General features: G+C 43.2%; 1 protein-coding gene across 3 annotated transcripts in view; it reads right to left on the bottom strand.

Moving 5' to 3' along the window:
• Window positions 1-5,497: 5,497 nt before the first annotated feature.
• SRGAP2 (SLIT-ROBO Rho GTPase activating protein 2) overlaps window positions 5,498-13,104 on the bottom strand; it is a 196,833-nt gene continuing 189,226 nt past the window's right edge. For all 3 annotated transcript variants that reach the window (XM_074977234.1, XM_074977235.1, XM_074977236.1), the window contains one exon: window positions 5,498-11,816. In XM_074977234.1, coding sequence (XP_074833335.1) covers window positions 11,433-11,816 — 384 coding nt within the window. In that variant the 3' untranslated portion in view covers window positions 5,498-11,432. The remainder of the gene's footprint in view (window positions 11,817-13,104) is intronic.

The raw sequence follows: 13,104 nt of genomic DNA, 5'->3' as shown, positions 1-13,104 counted from the left end.
CTACAGTACATTTACCATTCAGTACCTCCTGGGGATGGTGCATGGGGCTAGGCTGTCCATGTATGTGTAGCACCAGGAGAGAGACCATAGCCTTGACAAAAGGAAGAACGCAAAGATTCGAAGAATCAGATGCTCTGGGGCCAAAATGACTGTACTGTAACAGCCCAGTGCCTCCCTTGCTCTAGTTTCCTGCCACGTAACCCTTCAAGGACCTAGAAGGTACTTTTTTTTTTTGTTTGGCTGATCCGCATCACCAATAGACTCCTACCCACTCTGGAACTGGCTGGGCTACAATGGCCAATGAATAGGAGTGGCAGAGACAAAGTTCTGGCCTTTCTCCACTTTGTTGCTCATAGGAGGCACGTAATCCCCCTTACTCCTACACTCCTGGGCCGATATCCAGATGACTCCCGCAGGAGTGTGGGGAAGGTTTTTACTAGTGTTCCCTTTAGTTTTCTTCCATCTACGGTGGAATAGCTTCTGTTCTGTGCACTGAGACATGGGCACCACCAATAGAAACACATGCTGCTGGTTGTGGTCGCTGTGCTATTCAGCTGGGTGGCACCTGTGCTCAGTTTAGAAGGAACACTGGTTTCCACTCCCTTATGTGGGTGCACGGCTGAGGTCACAGAGCACTTTGGTCTTTCCACAGGCTAGTAGGGCTGGTTAGGGATAGAGATTTTCTGTGATTCCAGGCCATAAGCTTTACTGGGACAGCAAGAGAATGACAGGGCCATGCAGGGAAATCGAACTGACCCGATTACATGCACAAGAGACTCAACATTGGAACACACCTCAGTTAAATTCTCTGACTCTTAGGTTAAACCAGGCAATATTCCCTTTCCACTTTGTACTCCTGAGACAAGTGCAGCATTTCCAGCAAAATTAGTGAAGCAAATTCTTACCTTTAGAAGAGAGAGCACTGAGATACAAAGGAAGCAGAAGTTCCAGCATGCAATTATTTTTTGCAAACTGTGGGTGTCCAGTCTGGTTTATGGTGTTTCCATTTGGATGGCTGTGATTTAGATCACTAATCCAATAGAGAAAAAAAATTCCCAGTTTCTCTAATCTCCTGTCCAGCTGCTGGCTGCATTAGAGAGAGACGTGGCATGGGATGACACCATCGATGAAGTACACATAGGGGATCTTGCAGAGGTTCACTTCCACGCCCCCCAGCCCATTAGTTTCAGAAGGAGTCATTTTCTCTCCAGATGGGAGTGCAGTGCATGATTGCATCCCTGGCTAGCTGCAACTAGCTGACTTCCAGCATGGCACAAAATGTTTGGGTTAAACACCAAACGTTCCTCCCCACCCCACATCAAACCCTGCTGTAAATAATAATTTGGAACCTAATTAAAGAGGATGTTTAACCCCTAGTCACAAAAGCCAGATGGGATTCCAACTTCTTCCTCCCCCCATCAAAAAACACTAAAAAAAAATGAACTCCAACCCACTATCCACGTGGCTAAACCCCTTTCCACAGGCAGCCCTCTTCTCTCCGTGAAAATGCCAGCAAGATTAAGCATTTTATAATCAGCCCGTTGCAGGAGGAGTTCATGCTCCATCAAACTCTCTTTATACCCAGACAGGTGTGTCTGATCTACACTAGACGGGGGCTAAGAAAACATGGAAAATGTCAGCTGCCTGGGTGTCCATTGACAAAGAATTCCTCCTTGTGCTTGAGCTCCAGGCCAGCAGAGCTAGGAAACAGCCCGAGGAGGGATGCAAGTCTGGATGGATTTGGGATATCAAGATTAGGAACTTGACAGCTTTCTGGAAGCAAGAAGTCTTGGAGGTGCTCAAGCAGCCTCATCCACGATGGATTTGCTGCCGTTAACTAAGCATGTGGTGCTAGTGTATGCACTAAGATTCCATGCTGATAGTCGACCTGCAATAACCTCTTAGAAGACATTACACTCTAGGGTAGGGTAAGTATTCTCAAGCTTCACTGCACCACAACCCCCTTCTGTCAACAAAGCCTGATCCTTCCTGAGCCCTACCACCTGGGGCAGGAGGACCAAGGCCAAAGCCCAAGACCTTCAACCCTTCCAGATTTGGCTCTGCACAATGGAACTCGGGCTTTGGCCCTGGACCTCAGCAAATCTGAGGTGATCCACTTACAACTGGGTCATGACCCACCATTTGAGGACTGCTGCCTAGCAGTGATATCAACTAAGTGACTTACAAGCCAGTGGCCCTATCCACATTGAATGTCCCCACAACCATAATTACACTTGTAGCCACTGCAGTAGGAGCTATGGAAATACAAATAACCCCATGCTGCAGATGGAAAGGGCAGGTACAGACAGAATGACCAGACCAAAGGTCACACTTAAGCCATGTTAGAACTGGGAACTGAACCTAAAGCTTACATCTCCAAGTCCATTACCTCAGCCATACATGCCTTCTTCCTCTGTAGACTACCCTAAATGGGGCTGTGGCAGGACTTTTGTCCTGAGACCCCAGAAGCTTCAGCATATGGGTTTAAGATGCATGAAAAATGCAACTTGGAGAGATGCTGAGCACCATTACAGCCCAGTGGCCTGCAGCAGACTGGAATAGGATCACCTCCCAAGTTTCCTTTCAGTCCTATGATTTTATCTTTCAGGCAAAGCCCTTTGTTTATTCGGTTTTAGGCATGCCCAGGGTACTCAACTGGGGACAGAGCAATGGAGTCAGGACAGAAAGTCCATTTAGAACTGGGCAGGGCCTGGCCAGAAGTGCAGAAGGCAACGTTCTTACTTTCTACTATCATTTCAAATGAAATCCATTAAAAAAATTAACATCCACAAACACACACTCAATTGGAGTGTAAATACCACCAGGGCTATAATCATCATTAAGTACATAGCAATACCATAAATGGCTTGGTGTCTTTCCAGTCACACTTTGCATTAAAACATGCTGAGATATTTATAGCCCTGCACAACTGTTTCTGAAAAATAAGTAATTTTTCTTTACAAAGAACCTGCTTAGCATCATAAGACAAAACCCCTCTCCTATGCTCCTTTTGGGCTTACTCACTCAGTCTAGAAAATCAATACAGAAAAACACACATGGACAGAGCTTTCTAAACCCTCAGTGCCAAAATGGTGGGTCATCACTACGTAGACCCGAGCTTCCTTCTAGAAGACCCCATACAAAAACCCAAAGAAGTCAATGGATTTCAGGTCGTGCCACTACTGAAATGGAACAGAAAACTCTGACTTGCTTCAGTGACTTTCCCTCCCTACAGCCAAGCTTCTTTGTGTATCTAGTGAAGCTTCACTCCATGGTGATTAGTTTCCACTTGGTCAACACCTTGGAATGCTACAGTTGGAAGGGTGGGAAAGCAGCTCCCAATTACTTGGGTGGTTCTATGGAGTGGGTGGAGGGAGCAGCAGGAAGAGAGCTTGTCTCCCACTCTTACTACCAGTTCTCCTCTTGGGGATGTGGGGGAGGAGCTGGCTCCATCTTGTAGAAAGATCAGCTCCACTTCCTGCTGCCGTTGTTCCGATTGTAGTTATGGCCCAACCGCTCTTGGCTCCATCTGCAACTTCACCTGATAAAAACAGATTATACTCCCAGGAGGACAGAAAGATGGGGAGGAAGAGGTGGCACATTGCTTAGATTGCTGGGACATTGCACAGCACTGTTTGCAAGTCCAGCTATTCAAGTGCTCATATCTTGCCTGTGGCCAGATTTCCAAAAAACTTCAACTCCCATTTAGGCAGCTAAGTAAGGGCAAGATTTTCTCAAGTGCTCAGTGCACCATAGGTCTCAGGGTCATATCTCTGACCAAGCAGCCAAAGGGCACTCTATATACTCAGTAATCTTAAAATACCCAGCCATTTATTGCAAATCTGGCCCATGGTGACATTATGTGACAGAGACCCATTTTGCTATGTGACAATCCCTCTATAACTTAAAATATCAAACCAACAAACTGGGATTTCAAATCCCTAAATTCAGGTTGCCCCCAACTTTAAAAAAAAAAAATCAGTGTTGGAATCAAGGCTGTGTACATCAACTAGACAGGTTCATAATATGTGACCAGGACAGAAAACAGGAATGGGGAAGTGGCTCCTTCGAGATACACAGAAGTCTCTTGGAAATGTACAGAGCTGCCGAAACTTTGCAAAGCTGAGTGCCACTGACACCTTGCCAGAAGCCTAAAGATCATACCTGGTTTGCGTATTCATTTGCATATTTTCGATCCCAATGAGTCTGTCCTGCACTATTTGCCTCTAGTTGAGAGACGAACATGAATGGCTCATTTGCGTTACCAGCAATTTTAAGGACAAGTTCCAGTTCCATCAAGTGAGAATTTGGTGGTTAATCACTTTCACCCCATTGCCTATCAAAAAGGCATCCACAAAGTGCACCACTGGATGCTAATGTTCTGCAGTGCTGGTAACCACCATCCCGTGCGGCACCCATCAGACAAGGAGGCACGGTCACAAGTAGCATGGGACAGAATTAAATGCCACTGAGTCTGTTCCCTGAGGACTGCTATGCAGACAGTAGCAATATCAGTAGTACTACACTCCTTCCCTTCCTGTCACTTCCTGCAGTAACATCTCCCAGCATTTGCTCTCCTGTCTGTTCCTGTAGACTGAATACACTGACAGCAACATCACTGCAGGCTTCTTGTGACACCTCGCATAATCCAGACATGTATAAAGCACTCTCAGCACTCTGACAGTTGCCTCTTCCTGACAGCATTTCCTCCTGCAGAAAGCCTTCTCAATTCCTTCATGGTTGGCTTGACTAGGCACTGAGTCACAGCTGTGCACTGCAGACTCATGCTTGCCACCAGTGGCATGTCGAGCAGGGATTTATTGCTTAGCCTGCTCATGAAACGTGGTTCATACGCACCCTGTCAGTGGCCTAGAGAGCAGCAGATTCAGTAGCCCCTCAAGACATTGTGTTGGAGAGTAATACAGGCACCACTCCAGAGAAGGATGTTCTCTATTAGTCCACATGTATGGAGGGAAGACTAGTCAATAGCCTGTTTATTGTGTGAGCATCTTATAATGGATGTAAAGGAGAAAAGGCCACAGGCTGTATTTTCATAGACTCCTATGGCTGGAAGGGACCTCAGGAGGTCATCGAGACCAGCCCGCTGCCCGATGATTTTTGATGCTTCCAGCTGCATTTGTGAAGCCATGTGATTCAATGGATAAGACAATGAACTCTGAGCCACCATTTTGGGCTCTACTCCTGGTACAGCAATGATTCCTGGACATTATTTTGGGCAAGTCATTCCACATGCCTGGGCTCATGTTGTCTACCTGCAGAAGTGTAGATGCTGCTGCTTGCTTACTCACCTTGGTGTATTCCTTCTGAAGCCTTGCGAACTATCCCCAGTTAATTAATTTTGCCAGTTGTCTCTTAAATTAGCGATGGCCCCCACCAGCACTCCCAAAGATTCTCGCCTGTCAAGACAGCTCTCTCTCTCTCACACACACACACACACACACACACACACACACACACACATTTATTTTTGTCCACCATACCCAAAACATTTATTTCTCCAAAACTATTGCTAGTAACGACGGATACATTGTTTCCTCCAGTACGGCTTTACCAATTCCAACACGTGTACTCCTCTAATACTGTACAATACTGTACCAAAAGAAAAAAAAGATGTACCTCCATATTGTACATAATTGTATATACAAAGTACAATTTTACACAGTTTTTAAAAGTAAATATGTACACCATATTTATATATCGGTGTAGAAGACATGAAACAATGGAAACTGCTTGAACAAGAACATTTCATCCCAACCCATTGAACAGCGACGGATAATAAAACAAAAAGAACAATGCACGGTATGAACCCTAGCCCACCTTTGAAAGATGAAGGTTTAAAAAAGCCTCTGCAATCAAACTTTCTTACACACAGCAGAATCAAGACAGTACTGCTATTATCAAAATTTGTGGCAGTTTCATCAGTTACCCTATTTTGGCTACATTGCTCATAGATGGTCTTTTAAAGAACCTGTTGCTTACACGTATTGCTTCAGCAGTTTGGCACACTCAAGCCCAGTTTCAGGGAAGTCAAGTTTATCGCACTTTGCCTCTGGAGAGAGGGTGGTCAGGTCCATTTGTTACAGTGCTGCTCAAATGAAGGGTCTGTCTAATTTCCATTGCTAACTGATGAATGTTTACCAAGATTTGACCAATCAAGTATTGGCACAGAAGTAACTCTTCCTTATGTAGATTCATTTGCTCTCAAATCACATTACTTGAGGCACAGCCTGAGAATCTCTACAATTTCCAGTTTTTAAAAAAATGGTTGTTTTGGCTCCCCCTAGATCAACCGAAATGCAACCTTAGGTCAAAGCTTGGAAAAATCCATTTGCCTCCTTTTTGGCATTTGTGGGTGAACAGCCTGAGATGAAGGCTGGAAAAGCAGCTAGTGCACACCCAGTGATTTGTGCATTACACAGCAGACTGATTATAATGGCTCCCTTGAGCCCTTATGTGGGCACAAGATGGTAGTCAAGTATAATTTCCCAGTACATGTGGTTGCATATAGAAAGATGATGTGGGGCGGAGGAGGAAAAATACCTTGAAAGATATTTTAAGAAGCTACGCCACAGTGGAGTTATTGTTGTCTCCTCTCAGAGGTGGGAAGCATTCAGTACAGAATGACCTTTATTCTTAACAGTTAAGATGGTTTCCTTTTTGTGAAGTCCTCTTGCTGGTTCACTAAGACAACCAGGAGTTACCTGTCTCCTGAAAATGAATGCTACATTTGTAGAATGTCCAGCCCATGCCAGATGATTTCACAGACAGGGTTAAGATTTGTTTTAAACACAAATACCTTCTGCTTAGACTGCTCCTGCAGCCGGCTCCATGGTTCTTTTCATTCAGCTTCACCATTTTCCTAGCTGGAGGCATATGGCCTAAGGAGCACATAGCTGTGTTTTGGAACCTGTCCTTGTGGCATCAGGACTCAATCCTATGAAGAGCTGAGTCCACAAGACCCCAGTCCAACAAATCAATAAGCACATTCTCAACTTCAGAAGGGCTCAGCATTTGCTTAAAGTTAAGCACTGGCTCGCTAGCTGGCTGAACTGGGGCCAGAGCACTCCGCATCTGCTCAACTCCATTGAAAAAAGATCATTTAAAAAGATATACTTATCCATCCCTAGCTGCTTTATTAAAGCATTATTTCCTCAGGAGGGTACAATCTGCCTTTAAAGAGGTTCAATGTGCATTTCATTAATCAACAGATAGTTCCAGTCTATCAGGTTGACACATACATATATGCAGAATAGGTGCAGCGCTTGCTATGGGGAGGCATATTTCTGCTGAAAAATGGAAAAGACCTCAGACAAACCCTACTTGAACTTCAGAGTCCAAGAGCTGACCAACACAGAAAAGAAACAGAGTTAAGAGTATGTACACATCCGCACTACAGGGGAAGGTTGAATTATGGTATGCAATTCTAGCTATGTTAATTACATAGCTAGAGTCAAAGTACCTGAATTCAGGCTTCCGTGCTACTTCCACCAAGGAAGGTCTTATTTCTTGTACTCCTAAGAGAGGGCACGAGTTCTGGTGCCGATGCAGGTATCCTGTAAGTGTGACTTAGCATATCCCTACTAGGCACGCTAAATTGAACTCTCGAAGACTAGACCCCACCACGGTCTTCTTCCCTGTAGTGAAAATGTACCCCAAAACTCTACCTTTAACCCTCTTTGCCCAATATTACAGAGCCTTCCCTAATGCGGGGAATATAGCTTAGGCTGTGTCTATGTTGCTGAGAACTGTCAGCAAGAAATATGCAAATCATTCATCATATTTGCATATCTCTTGCCAACAGCTGTGTCGGGAAAGCCTTTCCTGACATTTGGCCAGTCCACACAGGGCCAAATGGCAGGAAAACCCCTCTGCAGAGACATACCTTCTTCCCTGTGAAATGAGGAAGGCAGCAATGTCAGTAGAATGCTCCCGACACAGCAGACTTCTGCCGAGAGAGCTCTGGGTCTCCCGACAGAAACCTGCAGCTGAGACATAGCCTCAATGAACTTAAGCCTTAGCAAGGTACAAGATGAGGAGGCTTAAGGGGCAGAATTTCCTGAATGACCTCTTAAGTGCTATGATTAGTTCGTCAGAACTTTGTAATCTGAACAGACATGTGAAAGAAAATCCAAATTAGAAAAGACCATCTGAGGTATTTGTCACAGGAAGCCCAAAGACATGCTACTTTTAAAGACACAATATAATACACACAAATTCTTGCACCATCACAGTGTACTGTAATTATCGAACAATTTTCTTTGAAATCAAACATCTGGTACAGACAATGTGAAATCTTTTTCACCATCTTTTGTTGGCATGACAGACTAATTTGAGAGCTCATGAATTATGAGCCTTTGGATTACCCTAAAGAAGCTGAAATTTAGCAATAATTAAAGCACACTGCCCAACTCCCAGCTGGGGATAAGAAACATACAAGATTAGAGCTGCAGAAATTCTTGATCAATCACCTAAAATTGTATCATATTTTAACAGTTTCGTCTGGATTATTTTAATCCATCACTTGATTAGTGACAGACCCAGGTTCTTAGAGAGTATTACCAAGCAGACACACATTATTCCAGTTATCAATGCTTCTTTTCTTTAAAAAGATCTACCATTAATCTGACAAACATGTAATTGCATCTGTCTGGAAGATTTAATATGTCTTCAGAATATGAAGTAACACACACTTTCCCCTGCCCAACAGTGTCTGGTTTGTTCTCCCCATGTTGATCTCTTCAGTAGGATGAGATCTGGGAATTAGTCTTTTCCAGTTTTCCCTCTCCTGACAAATGGTAGCACCATTTTGTAGTGAACTATCACCCTGCTCCAGAGTTCACAGTATGCATGCTACAAGTAGGTTTTTCCTGTGTGTTTCCTGCTGGCCAGATAGGCCCATTAAAATATGGAAGAGGAAAAAAAAAGCCCCAGACCGCCATGTTGCTAGGTGCACATTTTCAGTGCAAGTCAGAGTGCACACCGAAATTCCAGTTGGTTTGCACAGGATATTGTTCATCACTGTAATTTCTTATTCCTCTTATCAGTAGGATCTTCCCAGTGTTGGGGTCACTAGAGATAGGGTTGGTAATTCCATACCCAGACACCAGCTATGATCATAACTTGAAGTTTGGGGATTTTGTTAGAACATTATTTCCACTCATTTTGTGAGCCTCGAAGATGTGCATCTTGTCCCATGATGCCTTGTATGGCTGGACATTGTCCCTTGGTAACATACATGCAAAGCATAAAATAAAAAATGTGGCAGCATTTCAAACACTGAGTCCAAGTGAATTTATAAAAGATTGTGTTCTTTTCATTGCCTGTGTAGTGCCATGCATTCCCTTTGGCTGGTCTTGCTCTCCCCAAAGCTTTGCCTGAGTGAAAAATAAATCACTAGTTTCTTTTTAAAATAATTTCTTTCCAAAAAGAGGTGGAGATTCCTTGATGTTGAGTCCATTGGAACCTGAGAACAAATGAGCGGATCACGTAGACGGGTTTCATTCCCTTTGATCAGGACAGGTTAAGATCTGGAAGAAGTAACACAGTGCAGTGTTTCCAAAATGATAAGGGCAGTTAAATGTTAATTAAGAAAATAAACAATTAAAATGGTCCCAACAAATCTTTTTCAAAGCTCTGTCTCTGTCTCTCCTGTAGTCCATGAATGTCTGATGTCTGTAATTTAGGGCACAAAGAAAAATCAGTCCTTTTTATACAAGCAGTAACACAAAAAAAGAGTCTTCTCCTTCGAAGAGATTAAAAATGGGGTCTCTATCCAAGTAACTGCCTTTAAAAAGGAATTAGAAGTAGATGCTTAAGGCCAGCTTGTTCTTGGAGATTAAATATAGCTAGCTTTAAAGATGCCAGTTAAAAAAACAAATCACATTCTGCATTAAACCACAAAGTGAAGGTATGATTCAAGCAAGGTGGGAAAGAGTCACCTGACTTACATTGTTCTTGCTTGAGTAAGTATGATGAGACCATACACGGTAGGACTATTCAGACTCCAACAGTACTTAGGCATGATGGGTGAGGTATGGATGGAAAGCCAGTTGCGACGTCGCTTGGTCTGGTGGGACATGAGTCTCATCTTAACATACCATGTGCCTTTTTTGCTTTTCTTTTCTTTTTTTTTTTTTAAAATGCAGTATGTGGCAGTATTCTGGCACATATATTCCTATAACAGCACAGAAGAGTCCATACAGTCTGCTAGTAGCTGAAAAAGCCACAGGCTTACCTATATGTACTAAGTAGTAACTAAATTATCAGCAGAGTCATTTGGATGCATGACGATTTATGTATGTCAGCAATTTTTGAGCTGGACGCTCTATTGCCACTCTTATAGGACATGTTCCCACTACTCTCCTTATGCCAGAGTCCTCCACAATAATTCATAGTGGTCAGTGCCATAAAATAAAGCCTTTAACATTCAGAAACAAGGCCAAACTGCACAGATCTTCAGAATCAAGCATTAGAGATGTTCAGAACTGGGGTTTCAGTTTGAGACCAACGCATTAAGAAATGACACTCCTGTGAGAGCACAGCAGCTGGTGTTCAGAAGGTAACTCATTTTTACATTCTACCTTCCAAGTTCACAGTGGAGCGCACACATTATATTAACACCCTGGATGTCTGATTGAAAAAGAACAAATCCACTGAAACCTGGGAGCACCAAATCAGAACAACTACAGAGTGGCGATCATCAGCAACTCTATTTCCCCCACCACCTCAGAAAACTCAGAAATAGATACATTTGTTTTCAAACTGCACCAACACACAACACGTCACTTGTGTTCCATAGATGAGTATTTATCATGAAAAGTTTCAACCAAAGGCAGAGCTGGACGTGGCTAAGACTGTTGAAAAAGAAAGGATGTAATGGAAACTGAGACAGATCCTAAACAGCGGTGACACCAGCAGGCCGTTTAATAATGCACAAGGAAAGGCATGTCCAAGCGCCACAAAACCAGTGGTACCCAAAACATGCAGTACACTAAAATCTATTGTATTGTTTCCCTGTGGCAATTGAAATATGGAATATATAAGTCACTAAACCAGTATCCAAAACATGGCAGCATTGACTACCCCTCTTGGTAGCCAAAAACTGGAACAAAGCATAAACCAGAAACTGAGAACCAATTAATCAGTTTTTCATGTTGGCCACACCGCTATCACAGTGACCAGATGTTTGATTCTCTGTCTGTATTCCAAAAGCAGGGTATGCTGAGGTGGCATGTATGAGGTGAGGCTTCACTATCCACACCTTCGCTCCCAAGGAGCACGCATAGCAGTAATGACTCTCAAACTAACCTTCAGCAGAAGTCCAAAACTGATTAAATAGGAATTTTCATGTATCTTTAATACAGCGCCCACATTTGAGGCAACAAAATTATATCCACAGTGGGGCTCTCAGTTCAGACAGTACAGGATTTGTCAGTAGGCTGTTGAGATGTGGAAGAAGCAACACCAGGACTCGTGGTATTTGTTTTGGGGAAAACTGCAGGCTTCGGCCTTGTTGCTGGAGGTTTCACCTGGGCAGCCATTTTGACGGACTTCACCGGCCTGAAGGCGCATGGGCTATCACCCGCTGTGCTGGCACTCCGCTGGAATGCTGGTTCAGAGTCCTTGAGAATTTGAGTGTGCAGAGGGCTGGAAGGTTCAGAGGTGGGTGCTACAACTGGGGAGGTTTTCAAAGGCTCTAGGGTGTCGAGGACAACATCTGGTGTGTGCTTCACGCTGCTTTGCCTTTCCAACTCCCGCAGTTCATTCAAAGCAGTGTTCATGGTAGCTTCTATGTCCTGCAAAAATTTGAGAGAGACTGAAATGATTGTAGGTGCTAGATATAAGCAAACAAGTATACAGTTCTCTAGGATCCATTTCAGAGATGTTTCATTTCTCTTCAGCACCAGGGGTCAGCAAATCACTGACAACTATGGGTTAATAGGACCTTAATTATCACAATGCTAAACCAGTGTTAAGACCGTATATGCTGGCACTACTGACTGTGTACCTAGCTGCATATATAAAAATCAATTGGTACCATAACCTTCAATTCTAAAGAGCAAACTAGTCAAGAAAACTATTTTTTAAGACTAGTTTGTGTGCCTTATCACACCTGAATTCTATTATGCTTTCACCATGACATCAAAGAAAAATAAAATGCCTCCTAAGGTGAACTATAGAGAGAAACACCTGAGTTTCAATGGATTTGGATCTATTCTTGTCTTTTTCTTTTGGTAAACAGAAGGATAATCTTCCGACAGTATTGTGAAGAGTAGCTCCTTGCAAAGATGAAATCGTGCCATTCACTGCTTCCTACATCTTTTACGAGTGATAGTGTCCTAGGATGCTGGAGTTTGCATGTGACACCTATCCATCTCATTGGATCTGAACAGATGTAAGGGCTGTCATCACCCATGAATACATTAAATTGCACTTGCAAAGCATTCTGAGGTTTCAAAATCTATAAAAAGATACTGCAGAGATATGTAAAATACCAATTACCAGTACTTCCCTTCCAGCCTTTATAATATTGTAGGGTTTTACCCAAGAGGTAGAAAGAACTTCACGAGACCAATAATGAATGTGACATCAGTACGTTTTAGTCTCAGCTGTAATGAGACCTACAAGTCTGGTTAGACTCAGATATAGGTTGGAGTTCATTGAATCTACTATCAATGAACAGTCACGGACAGAGGGGAGGTTATCAGTCAAGCAGTGGTAAAGGGAACCAGACATGGTAGCCTGAAAACCATATCCCTAGACCAAACAGGTTTTAAGAAACACACAATTATGACAGGTATGTAAAAATGTAAGATGATGAGTCATATTTCAGTTCAAACAGGATATGGCATGAAAGGGAGCACTCCCCCAGGGCAGCCAATTTTTTCAAACTCTTGTTTCTGCAGGAGAATAAAAAATGACTGGACTTCATATTCTGGCAAGAAAAGGAGACTCTAAAGAAAAACTAAGTGAGAGTCTAACTGAAAGATCAAGATTGATTTGTGTTAACATAACCTCACAATAGAAAATGTCACGACAACAGACTTTTGCATCACTGTTTTAGAGAACAGAGCCAGTAAGGGC

This window comes from Carettochelys insculpta, chromosome 26 (genome assembly GCF_033958435.1).
Source record: "Carettochelys insculpta isolate YL-2023 chromosome 26, ASM3395843v1, whole genome shotgun sequence".
Taxonomy (NCBI): Eukaryota; Metazoa; Chordata; order Testudines; family Carettochelyidae; genus Carettochelys; species Carettochelys insculpta.
This window is presented reverse-complemented; position numbering and strand designations above follow the sequence as displayed.